At 36.5% G+C, this 23429-nt stretch overlaps 1 protein-coding gene across 3 annotated transcripts in view; it reads right to left on the bottom strand.

Moving 5' to 3' along the window:
- LOC127878079 (coiled-coil domain-containing protein 87-like) overlaps positions 1-22973 on the bottom strand; it is a 58235-nt gene extending 35262 nt beyond the window's left edge. For 2 of the 3 annotated variants that reach the window (XM_052424495.1, XM_052424496.1), the window contains exons 1-10: positions 20706-20865; positions 20199-20271; positions 19420-19472; positions 18515-18628; positions 10901-10972; positions 5591-5687; positions 2394-2475; positions 1394-1544; positions 813-884; positions 361-451 (exon numbers count right to left, since the gene is read on the bottom strand). In XM_052424495.1, coding sequence (XP_052280455.1) covers positions 361-451; positions 813-884; positions 1394-1544; positions 2394-2475; positions 5591-5687; positions 10901-10972; positions 18515-18628; positions 19420-19472; positions 20199-20271; positions 20706-20843 — 943 coding nt within the window. In that variant the 5' untranslated portion in view covers positions 20844-20865. Of the gene's footprint in view, positions 1-360; positions 452-812; positions 885-1393; positions 1545-2393; positions 2476-5590; positions 5688-10900; positions 10973-18514; positions 18629-19419; positions 19473-20198; positions 20272-20705; positions 20866-22855 lie in introns of those variants that run through there. The other variant, XM_052424493.1, reaches the window with a different exon arrangement.
- Positions 22974-23429: the final 456 nt, after the last annotated feature.

Here is a 23429-nt window from a genome sequence, read left to right as displayed (position 1 = left end):
CTTTATCACGAGTTAGATAAATGTTTCAATTACTGCTGCCCGGGTTAAATAAATCAATAGCGCCAATTATCAAAACCTCCCCCTGTTTGTAACCACTAAGGTACTGATTCATTGCTATATTACTTTGTTTGTTGACTCATTATTCATTACCATCGATGGTTTGACATGTTGTTCTAACTAGTTGGGAGTGAAATGTAGGCAATTTAGCAGTGTGTCGCACGCATATCGAAAAATCGTACAAATTACTCCAAGAAAAAAACATAATCAATTTTTGTTCAGATTAACAATTTCCAGTTGGTTGCCATTCTAACTTTTTTGTGATTTAACAAAATGTGAGCCCTTGCCCAAAGTTCAGCTCACCTTCTGATGGTGTTTGAAGTGGTCGGTCAGGCAGGCTGGCTATCAACTCCTCCACTGGTCTCTTGTCAAGGGTCGGCATGCTGGCTACGATCTTATTAAAACACACACATCATTCTAATAAATACAGATTTCACTGAATAATTTTGCTTTTGTTCTGTTGTTTTTTTTTAAAGCCACCGTTCATATATATTTATTCCTTTATATTGGCATTTATTCTACTTAATCTTAATAATGGTCATTTTTGTCAAAAATCTCTTCTTTTTTAAAGAATACATTTAGTAATGTAAATGTGTGAAAACACTTGGTATGAATGGCAAATGCACTAATGGCCATGCTGTGTTACTTAAGTTGAATCGCCAGCTATCTGTTGAACGGCAGACTAACAAATGTCCATGTCATGTTACTATTGAGGCATCCTCAGCTATCTATTTCAACCAATAAGCCAAGCTTACTTTCTGGGCCTCATGCTCCGGACTCTTGAAATGGAACTTCTTTGTCTTTGATTTTGGTCGACTGGTTTCAATCTAAAAATGAATCAATACCATCTATTTATTTTCTTCTTTTTGAACTAACAGCAGCGTAGTTTATTACTGCATAATAAATTTGAGATTTCCAAAGATCAAAAATATATCCAGACTTCCTGAAACTAGATTAACTAATCGGGTAATACAATCACATTTCACTTCCAGAAAAGTGCATATTACACCAATGGTATAAAAATACTTTGAATTTCACGGAAAACCTGAAAATATTTTATGGCACATTTCGAACCCATGAATAAAGAATCAGCCCTTGAATGCATCTCCATCATGTGGGCAGTCCGAGGAAGTTTCTGGAAGTCTGTTTATTTCTTGGTCTATTAAGATTTTTATTCACATGACATGTTAATCAATATGAATGTGTGCTTATAACATAAACATTTTCCACAAAGTTTTTTTAAGAATTTCTGGACTTAAGCTTGAAATTATTAATGTGAACACAACCAACAGAGTAATGTCAACCCTTTAAGCCCCCATGGAGAGCTGTCTCATACCAGCGTCTTGTAGGTCATCTTAGCCGGCTGTGAGTCAGAGTCACGTGACCGAGGGGATGCCAACAGGAAGTCGTCCGAACCCGCAGGGTCAAGGTCGGTCCGACCTCGTATGTCACTCACCAGGTACCGACGGATAGTCAGGATGTTCAAACTGCAAGCAACATTTAAATATAAATTAGCCTCGCTATGAGAAAATGGGGCTTAATGCATGTGCATAAAGTGTCGTCTCAGATGAGCCTGTGCAGTCCAAACAGGCGAATCAGGGACCACACTTTCCATCTTAACTGGATTTTGCTAAGAAGAAACTTCCTATAAATGAAAAAAAAAACAACACTTACCTGGTAAGCAGAAAATGTTGTCCCTGATAAGCCTATGCGCACTGCACAGGCTAATCTGGGACGACACTTTACGCACAGATGATAATCCATGTGTACCAGGAGCATGAATCATCTGTAAATCTTTGAAATTAACACAAAGTGACACTCGGCATGCAAGAATTTAAAATATTCATGAGTCTTGACATTGTAAGCATATTCCAAATGAAAACATGCTAGCAGGGATGTAAACTATATATAGGTCTTTAAATATGAACAAATGAGAAACTCCTGACAGCAAAAAATGTTTCAACATGTTTGTGAGTGTTTTAGTGCAAACATAGGGACCCTGCAAGTAAGAGTGTTAAATGATGACAAAACTTCAATAATACAAAAATTAAACTCTGCCGGGTAGAATTAGCAATGTTTGTAAGTCTTCAAATATAAACCTGGTGTAAAACATTTGTATAAACTTTTTAAAAAAACCTGCTCTACTTATGATCAAAATTCCCAGATATTTACATGAATATGACTATTTCAAAGTTCTTACAATATATTCATATTAAAATTCTTAGATTCACTTGTTAATTTATCATAAGTATTTCAATTTAAAAAAACACAAAAACAACATCAGTTTAATTATGTAAAGTGTGACTATTTTTTAGCATTATACATAGAATACTTACAATTTGTTGGCATCAAGGGAAAGCTGAGCTTTAAGCCGACTCATATTTGCCGGCCCACTGAAGATTCCTCGGCCATTCAACACTGGAAGTAACAAGACAAATCAAGATTTCACGTCTATACAAGGAGAACAACAATACATGAGCATGTCATGCAACAAGAGCTGTCAGAGGACAGCGTGCTCGACTTTTCGAGTACTTGACAGTATAACGTAAGCCATCAAGGGGAAATTGTTCATATTCAATCTAAGTGGAAGAGGACCATAATTGAAACATATTGATTGCTTATGTTTTAAAGACATTGTACTTTATTGTACTTTATAGACGATTCTGAGTTTAGGTCTATTTTCGACAATCTATTGAAAATTTGTAAAGACATAACACAAACTAATAAGATTTTATTTCAGTTCGATAGCAAAAGCTTGGGTGGGATCGTTGGACGGTCCTTCAAAAATAAAATAAATAAATATGTGTTGTTGTTTTTTAAACATGTTTTTAAAAAAATAAATCTTTTTGTGGGTGTGGTCATTTATTAGATGATCTTTCAAACATAGGAAAAAAATGAAAACAAATATAAGTGTTCTTTTGTCAAAGTATGAATCAAAACTTATCATAAATAAAGAAGTTATGGCAATTTTAGCAAAATTTATTAATTTGACCTTGAGAGTCAAGGTCATTCAAATGTCAAGGTCAAGTTCAACTTGCCAGGTACAGTACCCTCATGATAGTAAGAAAGTATGCGAAGTTTGAAAGCAATCGCCTTGATACTTTAGCACTAAAGTCGATCTAAACACAAAATTTAACAAAATATTCAAAGTTACTAGGACAAAAATGGGCCGAAATTCCCTTAAAATGCCAACCAGAGTTATGCAACTTGCCCTGTACAGTCCCCTTAGGGTAGTTAGCTAGTTTTCCAAGTCTGAGAGCAATAGCTTTGATACTTTTGGAATGAAGTTGACCTAACCACAAAACTTAATAATTTCTAAGTGAGAAAAGTGCCATAATCCTAACAAAATACTTGACACAGTTGTCTGCTCTTGTTTATAGATTGAGGTCATGTTGGTAAAGAAGTATGCAAAATATGAAAGCAATATGTCTAGGGACATAGAAAATATTTGACCTGGTACCCAAACTATAACATTTGAACTCTCACGGCGATGCCGGGGTGAGTAGGATAGCTCCACTATATATATATATATATATATATATATATATATATATATATATATATATATATATAGTCGAGCTAAAAGTGGGTCTTAGGCAATATGAGGCCGCTGGAAGAAGCATAAAAGCCAGACAGGCTAATCTGGGACAATACTTTACAGGCTAATATGGGACAACACTGTTCACAATTGCATTAAGCCCAGTTTTCCTGAAATATTCTGCAATCATCACTTTTGCATGTTTCTTAGTGAAGAGTTTTACATTTGTAAACAACAGCATGTGTATTTTGTTTTTGGTAATCAAAAAAGCATGTTGCAACATGAGTGATTTCCATTTAATTATATTTGTCACTCTCGTGTCCTGCATAATGTTGCTAATATTGATTTGATTAATTTAATTATTATATTATAATATAATCATTGCTTAATAGGTCTAATGGACCACATACATCCCATTTTAAAAGAATGGGCATAACTGTGCTTTAACAATTTCTGGGAAGAAGTTAAGGTCACCGTTGAAACCTATTTTTGTGGTCAACAGACCACTCCCTTTAGTAGAGCCTTGTCCTCGGAAAACTGGGCTCCATGCATGTGCCTAAAGTGTTGCCAAGATAAGGCTGTGCAGTCCACACAGGCTAATAATTGGGCAACACTTTCCATTTTTACTAGGGATGGCAAAATTATTTGAATATTCAAATATTTGATTAAATGGTCAGTATTCGAATAACAGAATTGATATTCGCATTTTTTTTCAAATTGCATTTATTTATTTTTTATTAAAGTCTCTTCCAATATAATACAATTTTCACAATGTTCAATGTAAATTAAAATCATAATCAAACGTAATTGTACTAATTGCCCTATTATTTAATGACCTGCGAGCCGCTTACTAATTGGCACTTAAAATCACTTGGGATTAACATGTTTGATGTGACGTTCTTCGTGTCAAACTGATAACGCGGCCCGTATCAGCGTTGATTGCGCAATGCAATATACACACTCTAAATAAGGCCCCTTAACTGTTGTTTGTCAATGGGGTGCCAATTAACGGCTTCACTTGACTGGCGAATAATAATTAAGTTTCTGTGATCACAGTATGAACAACCATTAAAATATGTTAATTTACTCAAATTGCGCACTGCAATATACACACTCTAAGAAAGGGCCCAAAATGTTGTTTGTCAATTAGGTGCCAAGGACACCATTTTGTATCTGACTGACTTTGCATGCCTTATTGATATGTTTCTTTTTATAAATGTACATGATATCGTTATTTTAAATTTCAAATAAAAATACAATTCTTTGACATGATGTTTTTCCTTATATTTGTTCTTGAATATTTGGTGTTCTTTGCATGCCTTATTGATATGTTTTTTTATATAAAAGTACATGCTATCTTTACTTTAAGATTTCAAATAAAAATAAAATTCTATGACATGATGTTTTTCCTTTTATTTGTGCCCTATTACAGTATCGGTCATAGTATTAGCCGACAACGATACAATTATTCTATAGCAAAGTTAATGAACAGCGTTGTATTCAGCAAACGGATATAAATTACAAAACAATGGAAGTTAACACAGAACAAGTTTCACTCTTTTCTGATATACTTCGCCTCAAAGTTTGTTTTTACAATAAAGCTACATTTTCTTTCTATTTCTCAACGCAACACTTGTATATTCAATTGTATTTCTGTGTCAATTTATATTTAATATCCCTTCTGGATACGAAACTGAGTAATAGAAGTTAAATCAATCCAGCCGTTTTATGCGAATATTTGATTGAATAGATTTGCAAATATTCAAAAACCGATATGGGTATTTGATGCCATCCCTAATTTTTACATATTTTTTTGTTTAAACAAAGTCTCCTCTCAAGGAAAATGAAGTTTAGACAAAGAGTGTTGTCCCTGATTAGCCTGTGCAGACTGCACAGGCTTATCTGGAATGACATTGTATGCTAATGCATTAATCCCAGTTTTCAAGGAATAAGGCCCAGTAGATCACCTAGACACTCAATTAGCAGAGGACGTACCTTCTGCCTTCTTGAGATAGTGGAGGAAGAGCTGCTCACAGACCGTGACAATGTGGACAGCTATACGTCTGTTCAACTCCTTGTTCTCATCCGGGCTCTGCAAAGTCAACCACACAGAAATTTGAAACTATGCAAATAAGACTTGCTCTGAAAAACAGGTTTTACCCCAAGTGCATAATGTTGTCCCAGGGTAAGCCAGTGCAGTTCAAAAGGGCTTATCAGGGACAATACTTTCCCCCTAGACTGGATTTTTGTTATTTCATAAAAGTGAAAAGTTATGTGCGACTGCACAGGCTAATCTGGGATGACACAACACACTTGCATTAAGCCCAGTTTTCCCAGAGCGTATTTATTATTATACACAAAAACTGCGTAGCGCCGACAACATTGTAAAAGCTTCGTAGTAAATTTCCATTTGAGTATCGGGGTATCTCGCAAATGATTTTGACATTTTCCTGAATAAAATAAAAGAAATAAACGCTTTATCATTTTCATATTTTAGTTCCTTCAATATTGCAACAATTATTGTACTGTATCTGATTGCACGCAAAGTGCCGTGTACAGTTCATGAATATTCTTTTACAACAACCAATTAACAGCGTCATCTATATTTAGATTTTATGAAATATGAACAAGTCATTTTCTGGAAATTGGGAGAAAGTAAAAGTGATTTTTCGAAAATAAACCAACGTTTTTTTTCCATTTAATTTGTCATAATTATTTATATTTTATGTTGTCTGCGTATGTTTGTTTGGTTCTCATTTATCTTATGAAAATTAATATCGTAATGATAAATGTTTAAAGCAAGTCCCGTTTCCGAGATCATTTACGAGAATTACTTCGATATATTTACTGACATATAAAATCATGGTTTTGACAGACGACACATGCTTATCTAAAGTTGGTGTTTTTGTAATACACAGGATATTGGATTATCGCTGCTTGATTGAGCAATAAAACAAAGACGCAGTCGGCGGTTTTCAGTAGGCCTTTTGTACTGACCAATTAATAATGCGCGTGCTTATCTAACATTTAGGGATAAAACACATGGGATACTAGACACTTTGGGCTTCTTTGGGCCATAAAACGCAATCGCGGTGGCTATTTTCAGTAGCACATGTGTCCATAAACTAACGAGTTCGGGTAAAGCACAGAGATTATGAACGTAAAACTGCATGGAGTCTGAAATGAAACAAAATGCAGACAAATCAAAAGATTAACCGCCTAATGTTTCAGTATAAAATTAGATATTTTAAGGTGGGGTTCTCACTGCATTTCCTGTTGCATTCGCATACGCTTGTAATACTTGTTATATCCTCGTATTATTTATTAGAATACAGACTTAAAATTTATATGGTTGGAAGCAGAATTTATTTCTCTACAATATTTACATTGACACAAATGATGTGAAATGCAAGCAACTAAGTGAAAATTAAGCCTAAACAAGACAGGTGTAACAGTTGAGAATGTTTCCATTATTTTCCCAATAACCATATTGAGATGGTGTAGTCAGGCTTATCAGCTGTATATGGAGTCACTGTTATCAGAACAGCAGGACTGGTATTGGCCTGGAGTGGCAGATCAGATAAGAAGTCTATCAGGGAAAGGCACTTCATAAAGCTAAAGCAAACCAAACTAGAGCTTTGTCACAGACGTGACGAATACCCACACATGCTGTATTGACACATAATATTTTGCATGTCGTCTTCACAAAAAACAGCGGACACCATGCCAGGGGTTTTTCTGCCTACTTTGGGAAAAGGAGTCTGACCAAATTGGGAATTTTTTATCAACAAAATTGCCCATTTTGGGAATTTTTGTTTTGTGAAACGGCTCATTTTGGGAAAAATTTGAATTAATCATGCTTAAATAAGTCTGTGGCTTAACAATTTTCTTCATATAAACACATGCAAAACAAACACTGCCCAAAAACAAGTTACAGCAACATTTTTGGCCGAGCTAAAATAGACCCATGGGTATTTCATTTCATACTTTAATGTATTAAATGACGATTGAAGTACAACTTTCTTACAAGGCTCTAAGCATTCAGTTGCCGATTTTGTGATTGACGGCCCTGGCATTACTTCTGTTGCTGTTACATTTTGCTGCATATCGTCCGAGCCTGTCTGTTTGGGGTTACTCGCGGCAGTAATTTCGGAAGATTCTGAGCGTTTCGAAAACATCAATGATATCATTACACATCCTTTAGCGTCTATTGTTTGTGTTTTTTTTAATGTAATATTTACTATTGTGCGAAGCCATGATTGAAAATAAGCGTCTACAGATATGGTATAGAATGTGTATTGTGTGGCTCTATATACTCTTGTATAATGCATAACAGTTCGAACGTCATCGCTGAGAGTAAATGCATCCGGCAAATACACCAAAAAATCTGTGTCACTATAGGCTTTATTACGTCGCGAATGAAGGGAAGTCGCTCTTTCGATATTAATTATGTTTACTTTTTACGATTTTGGAATATTTACTTTTTTGGAATTGGGAAAAATGCAATCAAAATTCGATTGGGAACGGGTCCGTTTGCTTTGGGAATGCCTCCGTTTCCCAGAGGCGCAGACAGTGCTGAAAAACCCCTGCATGCTCAATTTTTAAAACGTACCAAGTGACCCCTTGACCTAGTGTTTGACCCAGAAAGGCCCTTGTTCTAACTTAGCCTTAAGATCATCTCCATAAAACTTCTGACCAAGTTTGGTGAAAATCGGATGTAAACTACTTGAATTAGAAAGCGGACACCATGCTCAATGTTAAAAACGCACTAAGTGACCCCGTGACCTAGTTTTAGGCACGGAATGGCCCATGTTCAAACTTGTGCTAGAGATCATCTAATTAAAACTTGTGACCAAGTTTGGTGAAGATCGGATGAAAAGTACTTGCAGTAGAGAGCTGACACAATGCTGAATGTTAAAAACGCACTAAGTGACCCTGTGACCTAGTTTTTGACCCGGAAGGGCCCATGTTCGAACTTGGTCTAGACATCATCTAGATACAACTTGTGAACAAGTTTGGTGAAGATCGGATGAAAACTACTTGAAGTAGAGAGTGGACACCGTGCTGAATGTTAAAATCGCACTATGTGACCCCGTGACCTAGTTTTTGACCTGGCAGGGCAAATGTTCGAACTTGGCCTAGACGTCATCTAGATACAACTTGTGAAAAAGTTTGGTGAAGATCGGATGAAAACTACTTGAAATAGAGAGCGGACACCATGGTGAATATTAAAAACGCACTAAGTGACCCCATGACCTAGTTTTTGACCCGGCAGGGCCCATGCTCGAACTTGGCCTAGAGGTCATCTAGATACAACTTGTGAAAAAGTTTGGTAAAGATCGAATGAAAACTACTTGAAATAGAGAGCAAACACCATGCTGAATGTTAAAAACGCACTAAGTGACCCGGTGACCTAGTTTTTTACCCGGCAGGACCCATGTTCGAACTTGGCCTAGACATCATCTAGATACAACTTGTGAACACGTTTGGTGAAGATCGGATAAAAACTACTTGAATTATAGAGAGCGGACACTTAATACGGACGAACCGACAGACAAGCTCACTCCTATAAACCCCCTTAAACTCCGTTTGTGGGGGTATAATCATGTCAGTCAAGCTCTAGATCAACTTTACTCTGTTATTTTTAATGAAAACAAAAACACCCTTGATTTATAACATTCTGATATCAGATACAGCACTTTACAGTATGACATCATGAAACCTGTGACCCAAGAATCACCTTGAGATTTTATTTTGAATCCTTAATATACAAACCTGCAGATCACTAGCAAAGATCTAGTGCACTCTTTAATTTATTTGTGTATACTATGAATGTAAGGAAACATAACTAGAGCTTTGTCACAGACGTGACGAATACCCCAACATGCCGCATTGACACATAATATTTTGCATGTCGTCTTCACAAAAAAACAGAGGACACCATGCTCAATTTTTAAAACGTACCAAGTGACCCCTTGACCTAGTTTTTGACCCAGAAAGGCCCATGTTCTAACTTGGCTTTAAGATCATCTCCATAAAACTTCTGACCAAGTTTGGTGAAGATCGGATGAAAACTACTTGAATTAGAGAGCGGACAACATGGTGAGGTTTAAAACGCACTAAGATACCCAGTGACCTAGTTTTTGACCCGGCATGACCCTTATTCAAACTTGACCTAGACATCATCTAGATACAACTTCTGACCAAGTTTGGTGAAGATTGGATGAAAACAACTTGAATTAGAAAGCAGACAACATTGTGATGTCTAAAATGCACTAAGTGACCCCGTGACCTTGTTTTTGACCCGCCATGACCCATATTCAAATTTGCCCTAGACATTATCAAGATACAACTTCTGACCAATTTTGGTGAAGATTGGATAAAAACTACTTGAATTAGAGAGTGGACAACATGGTGAGGTTTAAAACACACTAAGTGACCCCGTGACCTAGTTTTTGACCCGGCATGGCCCATGCTCAAACTTGACCTACACATCATTTAGTTACAACTTCTGACCAAGTGTGGTGAAGATCAGATTAAATTTACATGAAATAGAGAGCAGACACCATGCTCAATGTGTAAAACATACTAAGTGACCCTGTGACCTAGTTTTTGATCTGACATGACCCATGTTCTAACTTGGCCTTCAGATCATCTAGATAAAACTTCTGACCAAGTTTGGTGAAGATCGGATGAAAACTACTTGAATAAGAGAGCGGACACCATGCTGAATGTTAAAAAACGCACTTAGTGACCCCGTGACCTAGTTTTTGACCTGGCAAGGCCCATGTTCAAACTTGGCCTTAAGATCATCTAGATACAACTTCTAACCAAGTTTGGTGAAAATCAGATGAAAACTTCTTGAATTAAAGACCGGACAACATGCTGAATGTTTAAAACGCACTATGTGACCCCGTGACCTAGTTTTTGACCAGGCAAGGCCCATGTTTGAACTTGGCTTTAAGATCATCCAGATACAAATTCTGACCAAGTTTGGTGAAGATCGGATGAAAACTTCTTGAATTAGAGAGCGGACAACATGCTGATTGTTTAAAACTCACTTAGTGACCCCGTGACCTAGTTTTTGACCCGGCAAGGCCCATGTTCGAACTTGGCCTAGACATCATGTAGATACAACTTCTGACCAATTTTGGTGAAGATCGGATGAAAACTACTTGAATTAGAGAGCGGACACTTAATACGGACCGACTGACAGACAGACAGACAGACAGACAGACAAGCTCACTCCTATATACCCCCCCTTAACTTCGTTTGTGGGGGTATAAAAAGTCCAAGAAATCTAACCAAGAATGGATCATCAATCTGTTTTCGTATCTCTGGCCACACCCCTGTCACTTCCCCCATCAGTATTCCACCCTGTAAACAACAAAACAGGTTGGCAATATGGGAAACACACATTTAACCGTTACACGGATGTGAAACAGATATATAAAAATAAAATAGGGCATATGGGAAACATACATTTCAAACAATGGATGACAAATCATGAAAATGGATCTACTTTATTCGTTTATATAAACCAGTATTCAAAATAAGATGTCACCCCAAAGCAAAATTTATTTTTTAAAACCATGCTATTTTCACTAAGCATTAAATGTACACCTGGATTTTGTTGTTACAAAACATGTTCCATATTTACCCCCATTGTTCCATGATATGCTTCACAAATATTGCTAACATTCATGTTTTTATTTTTGTGTTGCTTCTTCTTTTTTATATACACATTTGAAAGAATATAAATTTCACAGATATTGAGGATTTTTTTAGTTGTGATTGTTAGGTTATGTGGTTGAAATTTGCTCTTCACCAGTACAACAGTTCAAATTGACACAAGAAACAAGACAATATAAGATATTTTAACAGGAAACATATGTCGTCTGTGACATTCACTACAGACACCTGTGACTCTTGATAATGGCACAATTAATATTAAAACTGCTATATAATATTGCTTGCCAATAATTTCTGACATAATTTTTGTGGGAATCAGAGGTTGAGAACATTAATTTATTCCAAAAAGTTAACATTTGATTGCTTGTAAAAGGGAAAAACAGGATGTATGGTTTATTAATTCAAACTAGAGCTTTGTCACAGACGTGACATATACCCCCACATGCCGCATTGACACATAATATTTTGCATGTTGTCTTCACAAAAAACAGCGGACACCATGCTCAATTCTTAAAACGCACATAGTGACCCCTTGACCTAGTTTTTGACCCAGAAAGGCCCATGTTCTAACTTGGCCTTAAGATCATCTCCATAAAACTTCTGACCAAGTTTGGTGAAGATCAGATGTAAACTACTTGAATTAGAAAGCGGACACCATGCTGAATGTTAAAAAACGCACTAAGTGACCCCCTGACCTAGTTTTAGGCCCAGAATGGCCCATGTTCAAACTTGTCCTTCAGATCATTTGGATAAAACTTGTGATCAAGTTTGGTAAGGATTGGATGAAAACTACTTGAATTAGAGAGCAGACAACATGGTGAGGTTTAAAACGCACTAAGATACCCCGTGACCTAGTTTTTGACCCGGAATGATCCATATTCAAACTTGACCTAGACATCATCTAGATACAACTTCTGACCAAGTTTGGTGAAGATTGGATGAAAACTACTTGAATTAGAGAGCGGACAACATTGTGATGTTTAAAACGCACTAAGTGACCCCGTGACCTTGTTTTTGACCCGGCATGACCAATATTCAAACTTGCCCTAGACATTATCTACATACAACATCTGACCAATTTTGGTGAAGATTGGATAAAAACTACTTGAATTAGAGAATGGACAACATTGTGACGTTTAAAACACACTGAGTGACCCCGTGACCTAGTTTTTGACCCAGCATGGCCCATGTTCGAACTTGACCTACACATCATCTAGTTACAACTTCTGACCAAGTGTGGTGAAGATCAGATTTAAGCTACTTGAATTAGAGCTCAATGTGTAAAACGTACTAAGTGACCCTGTGACCTAGTTTTTGATCTGGCATGGCCCATGTTCAAACTTGGCCTTCAGATCATCTAGATAAAACTTCTGACCAAGTTTGGTGAAGATTGGATGAAAACTACTTGAATAAGAGAGAGGACACCATGCTGAATGTTAAACAAGAGCACCGCCTTGCTGGTGCAGACCGCTCATCTATTTTTCTTTTTAAAGGTGTAGGGACCTATCTCAATTTCAATCACAAAGGAGGGAGCGGTGGAGTAGAGAGGGGTGTATAGTGTGGGGGTGTGGTCATTTATTACATTATCTTCCAAAAATGCAAAAAAAAAATGCAAAAAAATATTATATATTTTTTTGGGGGGGGGGGATTCTTGGGTGGGATGGTTGGACGGTATTTCAAAAATAAAATAACAAAAATAATTATTTGTGTTTTTTAACCATGTTTGAAAAAACAAGAGATGTGTTTGTCAGAAACACAATGCCCCCTATTGCGCCGCTTTGAATTTATTTTTTATTTTTTACCTTTGACCTTGAAGGATGACCTTGACCTTGAACTTCCACCACTCAAAATGTGCAGCTTTATGAGAAGGCCGCTTTGAAATATATTTTTTTTTACCTTTGACCTTGAAGGATGACCAAGAGCTTGCAGGATGATCTTGACCTTGAACTTCCACCACTCAAAATGTGCAGCTTCATGATAACGCCGCTTTGAAACTATTATTTTTTTGACCTTTGACCTTGAAGGATGACCTTGACCTTGAAGGATGACCTTGACCTTGAACTTCCACCACTCAAAATGTGCAGCTTCATGAGAACGCTGCTTTGAATTTTTTTTTTTTTAATTTTTGACCTTGAAGGATGACCTTGCCCTTGAACTTCCACCACTCAAAATGTGCAGCTTCATGATAACGCCGTTTTGATTTTAAAAAATTTTGTTTGACCTTTGACCTTGAAGGATGACCTTGACCTTGAAGGATGGCCTTGACCTTGAACCTACACCACTCAAAATGTGCAGCTTCATGATAACACCGCTATGCATGTTATTTTTTACCTTTGACCTTGAAGGATGACCTTGACCTTGAAGAATGACCTTGACCTTGAACTCTCACCACTCAAAACGTGCAACTTCATGATAATGCCGCTTGGAATTTTTGTATTTGTTTTTTTACCTTTGACCTAAAAGGATGACCTTGACCTTGAAGGATGACTTTGAACTTCCACCACTCAAAATGTGCAGCTTCATGAGAACGCCGCTTTGATTTTTTTGTGAATTTTTTTTACCTTGAAGGATGACCTTTAAGGATGACCTTGACCTTGAACTTCCACCACTCAAAATGTGCAGCTTCATGATAACACCGCTATGCATATTATTTTTTACCTTTGACCTTGAAGTATGACCTTGACCTTGAAAAATGACCTTGACCTTGAACTTTTACCACTCAAAACATGCAACTTCATGATAATGCCGCTTTGAATTTTTTAATTTGTTTTTTTACCTTTGACCTTAAAGGATGACCTTGACCTTGAAGGATGACCTTGAACTTCCACCACTCAAAATGTGCAGCTTCATGAGAACGCCGCTTTGATTTTTTATTTTTTTATTTTTACCTTGAAGGATGACCTTGACCTTGAACTTCCACCACTCAAAATGTGCAGCTTCATGAGATACACATGCATGCCAAATATCAAGTTGCTATCTTCAATATTCAAAAAGTTATGGCCAATGTTAAAAGTTTTCGGATAGACAGACGCCATATATTTGACATTTGACCTTGAAAGATGACCTACACCTTCACCTTTCACCACTCAAAATGTTCAGCTCCATTATATACACATGCATGCCAAATATCAAGTTGCTATCTTCAATATTGAAAAAGTTATGTCCAATGTTAAAGTTTTTTTCGGACAGACAGACAGACTGACTGACACTGACGGACAGTTCAACTGCTATATGCCACCCTACCGGGGGGCATAAAAAAAAATTTGGGGGTGGGGGTGGGGGGTATAGTGTGAGGGTGTGGTGGTCATTTTAGCAAAATTTAATAATTTGACCTTGAGAGTCAAGGTCATTCAAAGGTCAAGGTAAAATTCAACTAGCCAGGTACAGTACCCTCATGATAGCATGAAAGTATTTAAAGTTTAAAAGCAATAGCCTTGATACTTTAGAAGTAATGTGGATCTAAACACAAACTGTAACCATATATTCAAAGTAACTAAGTCAAAAAGGGGCCATAATTCCGTAAAAATGACAACCAGAGTTATGTAACTTGTCCTTTACTGTCCCCTTATGATAGTTTGTGAGTGTTTCAAGTATGAAAGCAATATCTATGATACTTTATGGGTAAAAGGGACCAAAACATAAAACTTAACCAAATTTTCAAGTATAAAGGGCCCATAATTCTGTCAAAATGCCAGTCAGAGTTACATAACTTTGCCTGCACAGTCCCCTTATGATAGTTAGTAAGTGTTGCAAGTATGAAAGCAACGGCTTTGATACTTTAGGAAAAAAGTGGACCTAAACACAAAACCTCAACCAAGTTTTCAGTTTTCTAAGTATTAAAAGGGCACATAATTCTGTCAAAATGCCAGTCAGAGTTACATAACTTTGCCTGCACAGTCCCCTTACGATAGTTAGTAAGTGTTGCAAGTAGGAAAGCAATGGCTTTGATACTTTAGGAAACAAGTGGACCTAACACAAAACTTAACCAAATTTTCAATTTTCTAAGTATAACAAGGGCACATAATTCTGTCAAAATGCCAGTCTGAGTTACATAACTTTGCCTGCACAGTCCCCTTACGATAGTTAGTAAGTGTTGCAAGTATGAAAGCAATGGCTTTGATACTTTAGGAAAAAAGTGGACCTAAACACAAAACTTAACCAAATTTTCAATTTTTTTTAGTATAAAAAGGGCACATAATTCCATCAAAATGCCAGTCAGAGTTACATCACTTTGCCTGCACAGTCCCCTTACGATAGTTTGTAAGTGTTGCAAGTAGGAAAGCAATAGCTTTGATACTTAAGGAATAAAATGGACCTAAACACAAAACTTCACCAAAATTTTCAATTTTTTTAGTCAAAATGCAAGCCAGAATTATCTAACTTTGCCTGCCCAGTCCCCTCATGATAGTAAGTAAGTGTACCAAGTTTGAATGCAATAGCTACTTGAATTACAGAGCGGACAACATGCTGAATGTTTAACACACACTAAGTGACCCCATGACCTGGTTTTTGACCCGGCAAGGCCCATATTCGAACTTGGCCTAGACATCATGTAGATACAACTTCTGACCAAGTTTGGTGAAGATCGGATGAAAACTTCTTGAATTAGAGAGCGGACAACATGCTGAATGTTTAAAACGCACTAAGTGACCCCGTGACCTAGTTTTTGACCTGGCAAGGCCCATGTTCGAACTTGGCCTAGACATCATGTAGATACAACTTCTGACCAAGTTTGGAGACGATCGGATGAAAACTTCTTGAATTAGAGAGCGGACACTTAATACGGACAGACAGACCGACAGACCGACCGACTGACCAACAAGTTTACTCCTATATAACCCCCTAAACTTCGTGTGTGGGGGTATAATAAGCACGGATCAAAGACATGAATAAAACATACAGCAAGCAATTTAACCAACTGTAGAAAGCATAACAAGCAAACATAAGCCACATTTTAAAAATTGACATACCCTTAATGAATTAGCAGTCTTAATATTGGAATGTCAGAGGTTGCTCAGAGAAGAATGAAAAATTGTGACACAAGACAATAGAGCCTTATTCTGACAAAACTGGGCTTAATGCATGCGCCTAAAGTGTCATCCCAGATTAGCCTGTGCAATCCGCATAGGCTAATCTGGGACGACACTTTCCGCCTAAACTTTATTTTCGGTAAGGAGGGACTTTCTTGAAACTAAAAATACCATAAAATAGTGCTGCAACAATATACCGGATTATCAGTATATATCGCAATCTGCAATCCGCATATTGTATTGCAATACAATTTTCATCATACCGGTACGAAAATTTTACAAAAATTCATTCATATTTTGTCCAGAAAAGCCATCCGAAACAATGATAACAAGGTAAACAAAACAAAGCAATGTAAATATTTTTTTTCGTAAAAATAGCATTCTGAAAGTATACTATACGGAGTAGCGTTTTTACATCGGAGCATTTGTTCAATGCTTTTGAACAGATTATTGTTGAATTAATTGCGCACAGCTGTAAATGTTTCGTTCGATTCTGAATTGAGCATTATTAAATTTGTAATCCGAATTTCGGAAATACGCTTCCAAATTTTAATGCTAATGCGACAATAAAAATTCTAGCGTCAAATAAAAAGTGCTTTATCCTTTGTCTCAACAAAAAGCACGTGAAAATTATACAGACATGTAGAACGTTGCATGGAAAGTATGGGTGTATTTTGTGTCGTATAAAAACGGGAACATCACCTCAGGTGAATTATGCATGTTCAGTGGAAAAAAACGCCCCGGTTGGACGTTATTTCATCACATCTTTAAATAGTAACGAATGCCAAAATGTATTTGATACTTATAAAAATTTGCGAATGTTTGTGTTTCTTGTTATTCTTGAGCACATTTATAGTAAATATATACCAGAATTTGCTTTAAAACTGGAATATACGGGATTATCGGGTAATTGGCAAGTTATAACTTTGGTACAAGTTAGCAATATATTGCGATATATTGCAATGCGGGTTTTTGAACTGACAATATATTGCAATACGGTTTTTGGCGTATTGTTGCAGCACTACCATAAAAGCAGAAAGTGGGAGGACACTTTAAGCACAAGCATTATGCCATGTTTTCTCAGAATGCGGCTCAAAAGATGGGGCTGACCTCTGTTAATTATGGCTGAAAATCTAAATAAACAACAATAAGGAGAGAGAGCATTCCATTAAGGTGAATATTATATCATGGATATCACCAAGTGAAATTTAGGTCTAAGTTGTTCAAGTGTCTTCTAATGCTGCATACACACCATCCATGATTCATCTGCATTTAATTTCACGTCAAAAGAGATTTATTATCTTCTTAACACACTTCTTTCCATCAAATTAAGATTTGCAAACATTCCACTACTATCAAATATTTGAACCTTGTTTTGAGGAAATGGGGCTAAATGCAGGTACGTAAATTTTGTCCTAGATAAGCCAGTGAAGTTGGCACAGGCTAACCAGGGACGACTCTTTCCATCTAAACTGGATTTTCACTAAGAAGAGACGTCCTTGAATGAACAAGAGCACCGCATAACGGGTGCCAGGCTCGGCTGCGGGTGAGGTTTGAATAGATGAAAGCTTGTCAGATTTTATTTTTTTAAGAGATCACAGTGACCTTGACCTTTGACCTAGTGACCCAATAATGGGTGTGGCATGTAGAACTCATCAAGGTGCAGCTACATATGAAGTTTCAAAGTTGTAGGTTGAATCACTTTAATTATAGAGCCAATGTTCAAAACCTTGACAAAATGTTAAGGTTTTAGCACGACGCAGACGGTGGGCACGACGACGGACACAACACGACAAGCTGGCTATGACAATACCTCGGGTTTTCTCCGAAAACAGTCAAGCTAAAAATAGGATACAAGGGGAAGTATCATCCCTGATTAGCCTGTGTGGTCTGCACAGGCTAATCTGGAGCAATACCTTAGACACATGCATTAAACCCCGTTTCCCCAGAGCGAAGCTAATATGTATACTTTAAAAGTGTCGCTAAGGATACTGAAACCTTTACTTCTAAGTGTTTCAATGAACTTTAATGTGATTTGCTAAATCATATTGCTTTTGAAAAGAGGCCACAACATGACAGTAACTATATCCTTTTGCATGTTAACTACAAAAAGTGTTTGGCAGAAGGTTTAATTCATGGTATGCGTTTCTATAGTTTATGGGGAAATATCAGTGATTTAGAGGCAGAGAGTAGGTACCAGATGCTGTTGATCGTCTGCTGTCAAATGGGGCACATCTGGTCTTGGTGATAAACGGCGTCGTATGTAGCCAGCTAGCTTCTCAAATGTCATTGGCTGAGACTTGATTTCCTCCTAGATATAAAGATTTTATAGTTGCCATAGAATTAATATTTCTAATTGTTCAAATTGAATTAATCATCTTAAAAAATACTTAAGTCACACAAGAAAAAAAATGTGTGTATTATTATTACATTCAAGACAATCGTGTCTTCATGATTACTAAACAGAACTTATAAGAAAATCACACAGAGTCTTTTACATCACCATCATTCTGTATCATTAATTTATATGCAACTGAATATACGTTTAGCCGTGATAATACATGTACTTAAGCCTTGATATGGGAAAACAGAGCTTAATGCATTTACTGTCAACACAGGCTAATCAGGGTTGACACTTTCGGCTTTCATTTATATTTTGTGTATAAACTAAACATCAATTCAAGCGGACAGTGTTGTCCCTTATTAGGACGGCACAAGATAATCTAGGAATACACTTTACACACATGCATTAAGCACTGTTTTCCAAGAACGTGGCTCAAATTAACCCATTTATGCCTAGTGGACTCTCCCATCCTTTTAAATTGGATCAATTTATTTCCAAAATTAGGGATGTCTAGTATATTTATTTCTATATTTAGAATATTTCATAAAGAAATTCCTTTAAGCAAACAGCGCAGACCCAGATGAGACGCCGCATTATGCGGCGTCTCATCTGGGTCTACGCTGTTTGCAATGTCCTTTTTCAGGACGCTAGGCATAAATGGGTTAAAAATAATTCATATGAGGTGAGTATACATATGAGATATGATGGGCCAATATGCAACTAAATACAAGCTTCTCTATGACCATACAGGTACTTACATCTATCGGAGTGACGGGCCGTTCCAGCTCCATGTTAGGTTCCTCTTCTTTCACTAGACAACACAAATTCACCCAATATGAAAATATCAGGCCATAAGTCTGATACGCAGATACAGAAACCATTTTGACACAAAAAATCAGACAAATTAAAAGCAAAACAATAATTGACAAATTTTGATCAGAGGAAGTTGCACAATAATTACAAGTTTACCAGTTAATCATGTGAAAAACTAATGGCTGACAACACAACAGTTTTAAGACAAACTATTATTGTACATTAAAACATACAATCACAAAAATCAATCATATATATGGGCTGTGCACTGTGAAAAGGGGGTGTAATGCATGTGCGAAGTGTCGTCCCAGATTAGCCTGTGCAGACTGCACAGGCTATTCTGGGAAGACACTTTATGCACATGCATTAAACCCCCTTTTCACAGAGCAAGGCTCACATCATTGTTTCAATAACCATGCCTCTCCGCAGTGCATTTAAGCACATGGTAACCCATATGCCAGAATTTACAAATCAGGGTTACCTCTCTGCCTTTATAATTACTTTAGGATTTATTCAAATAGGCCAATGAATAATTATTGACAAGTCTTGATATGGGGAATACCGTAATTACTCTAAGTTTTCGGACACTTAATTTTTTGTTCGTGTCTGAAAATTTTGATACGAAAAATATTAAAAAACTAAAGATGTCGGAAAATTTAGGGCAAAAAATCCATGATCAAAGTGTCATAAAATTGATTGAACATCAATCTAGCTCCATACTTACTGTCTTCATGTGGGAATGGTGCAAAAAGGGACAGTGTAGCCTGAACACCATTGATGCGCTTTTCCACATCTGTCTGTAAAGCAAGAAAATGGAGAAATGTCAGCAATAGTGACAGTTAACAAACAAATTGTGTTCCTTATTTTTCCTTTGAGTATGTGCAAGCAGTATAAAAGTTATGCAAAAACATAATAACTGAGCCTTGATCTGTGATACTGAGCTTAATGCATGTGCGTCCTCCCAGATTAGCCTGTGCAGTTTTTGACACCAAGTACTCTTTTAAATATGAATGGCCAGATCACAATTTTAATGGGTTATCAAATATAAGAAAATTATTTAACATAATATTTCCAGATCAAGAGTTCCAGTATTTTGTAATGTTATTTTGATCCATGTATAGTTTTACTGGCTTTTGTACGAGCTCCGACAGATTTCGCAGAGACTCTGATTATTCCCTGATATAAATCCTTTCATACCTAGACAACGAGTAAAACCAATGGCTCTACTCACATGGTCATATCCAGGCCAGTACATAGGGTACATGTCTCCCTGTTTCTCGGGGGCCACATAGTGCTGGGGCTTTCTGAGGGCCTTCAGGGCCCCACTCAGGGCCCTCTTCTCCTGAAGTCTAGCCCCGACAGACGGCATACTTTCTGTGTCTTGTGCTAGCCTGTAAAAATATAATGAATTAATTACATGATACAAGCACTATTGATTTATATTAATGCTATGCTGGTCTATATGATACAAAAGTCAAAGGGATGACTTCCTGCAAAAACTTGAACAATTCCAAAGACAAAATATAAAGCTTACAATTGAGTCCTTATACACAGATTAAACTATACTGAAGCAGATATTGTTTTGGGGCTATTTTAGGCCAAAGTTTGGCCCCATTCCACTGGTCAAAAGGTATATATTTTTCCCATATTTTAACTTTAACATTCAATCAAAGCTTTATTTTGAATGTGATACATTTGATTTTCATAAGACTTGTTTAGGAAAAATATTGATAAAGTCAGAAATTTTTAGTACCACATATTTTGATCAAATCAAGTTTGGAAATAATTGCATTTATGATTTGTAACAAAGCATTTGATGTACGCTTTAAGCAAAATTGCAAATTTAGAAAAAAAACATGTAATCTTTCTTTTCTATACAAAAAATGTTCCCCTTTTATTGGTAAAATTCTCCATCTTATGGACCATGCCAACTTTCTACAAAACTACAAAAGTATTGGTCTTGTATGCAAAAGGGTATTTTGCTTAAATCAGTGTTTTTTTCCTTCTTTGGAAGGGTCCGGTAAACAGACCCGTTCCCAATGACCTACGGACCCGTTTCCCACAATGAACCGGATCCGTCCCAATTTCCGTTTTTTTTGTTGTTTTTTTTAAATTTAATCCTGAATTGGGAATTTCTTGAGTCCCATTTTGGAAAAATATACACTTTTTTCCATTGGAAATTGGGCCGATACCGGCCCTGATTTTAAACGAAAAAAATTCACTGTAAACACTTTCATGTACACTTGAATGCCGTAAGAGGGTTGTTTATTGTGTTGTTTTCTTTATGCTTCATTGTTGATTTAATTTACAATAAAGAGAATTTAATGAGCAGGATTCATAATGCACATCTTGTATTCAGCAATTTAAAAGGGTTAAATCGTGCAACAAATAACAACGCCATCTGTGTTCCGATAGCATGTTGTTGTTTGTGCAAGACTGTGAATAAAAGTTTATGTTGCTTTCCTCTGTCATCTAAAGCAGACAAAAGTTAAACAAAGTCATTAAAATACCATTCTTCAATTGGTACAATTCACAACTTGATTTTTCCCAATCGGAAGATTTCGCGACTCGTTTTTCCCAATTTGGTGATTTCACGACGCGAAAAATTCCCAATGGCATGGGTACCGGACCCGTTCCCAATTGGGTGAAAAAAATCACTGCTTAAATACCAATATAACTTGTTTCCTGCATACCATCCCTTCTCTCAATGCAAAACAATTGCAAAAAAAAACACTTTCTGAAGCTGTTTTCTGCACACATTAAATGTCGAGCTGTTGCTGAAGTCCGGCTGGCAGCCCCTATGAGTCATTCTTTATTACAGCAGAACAAAAAATGCCAATGAGATTCAATTTACATCAGCCTAGCTCTGAAAAAAGGGGGCTTGATGCATGTGAGTAAAGTGTTGTCCCAGTAAGCTTGTGCAGTTGGCTAGGGCTAGTGAGGGATGATACTTACCACTTTTATGGTATTTTTCGTTTAAAGCAAGTCTTATCTTAGCAAAAATTTAGTTTAGTTGTTTCAAAATTGTCATCCCTGATTAGCTTATGTAGATTGCGAAAACTGGTGACACAGAGAATCAGATCATATCAAACAAAAACGACTTCGATAATTGTATTAAGTTTAACCTGACAATTTATAAACATGTCATTTTAACACCAGGTAGTGTTCGTATCCATCAAAATTGACTGTAATGTGACATAAAAAATATAACTTCCGAAAAAAGCTTGCTATCCGAATATGTGACGAGTTATTTGTTTATCTTCACAACGGTCATCGAAAGGATGTTTAAATTACATACTTTTCTTAACACATATGACTCATATATAACTCAATCTGAATAAAAAAGGTAAAATTTTAATTAACATATAAACGCATAAATACCCATTCAAATAAAGTTTGAAGGCCAAATTTCAGAAAATATATTTATATCTTAAAATGATCCAACAGTTATTGGACGGATCAGTAAACCATGCTGTGGTAAGAATCGCCAGTCGATGTCGGTTACACATCACTGTAAGGAAGAAAAAATATGCGTTTTGTCGTCATTTTAAAATGCGTGTTGCTATCACATACGCGTAAAGATATTACATTCTTATCAAATACAATAGCTAATATATAAATGCTAAGATACTTATACAAAACAAGAACGAAATAGTTTAATTACTAAATGATAAATGTCAATTAGGTAGCACCTTATGAAGGATTTCAGTATTGTCCCGCATTTATACACTGAAGCCGAATCGGTCTTGTCTAGATACTAGTATGTGATCATGCCAGTCACCATTAATTACATGCAAACAATAATGAGAAATTGCGTTTTTGTTCAATTTAATCATGTTATGATATTTATGACTTCATATCGTTAGTAAACTGATATTCATCCGCCACATACAGAAAAATGTAAACACAAACTCGTTATCACTCTCTGCGTATCATTTTCGCGCAGCGCTAATAG

Source organism: Dreissena polymorpha, chromosome 4, assembly GCF_020536995.1.
Source record: "Dreissena polymorpha isolate Duluth1 chromosome 4, UMN_Dpol_1.0, whole genome shotgun sequence".
Taxonomy (NCBI): Eukaryota; Metazoa; Mollusca; class Bivalvia; order Myida; family Dreissenidae; genus Dreissena; species Dreissena polymorpha.
This window is presented reverse-complemented; position numbering and strand designations above follow the sequence as displayed.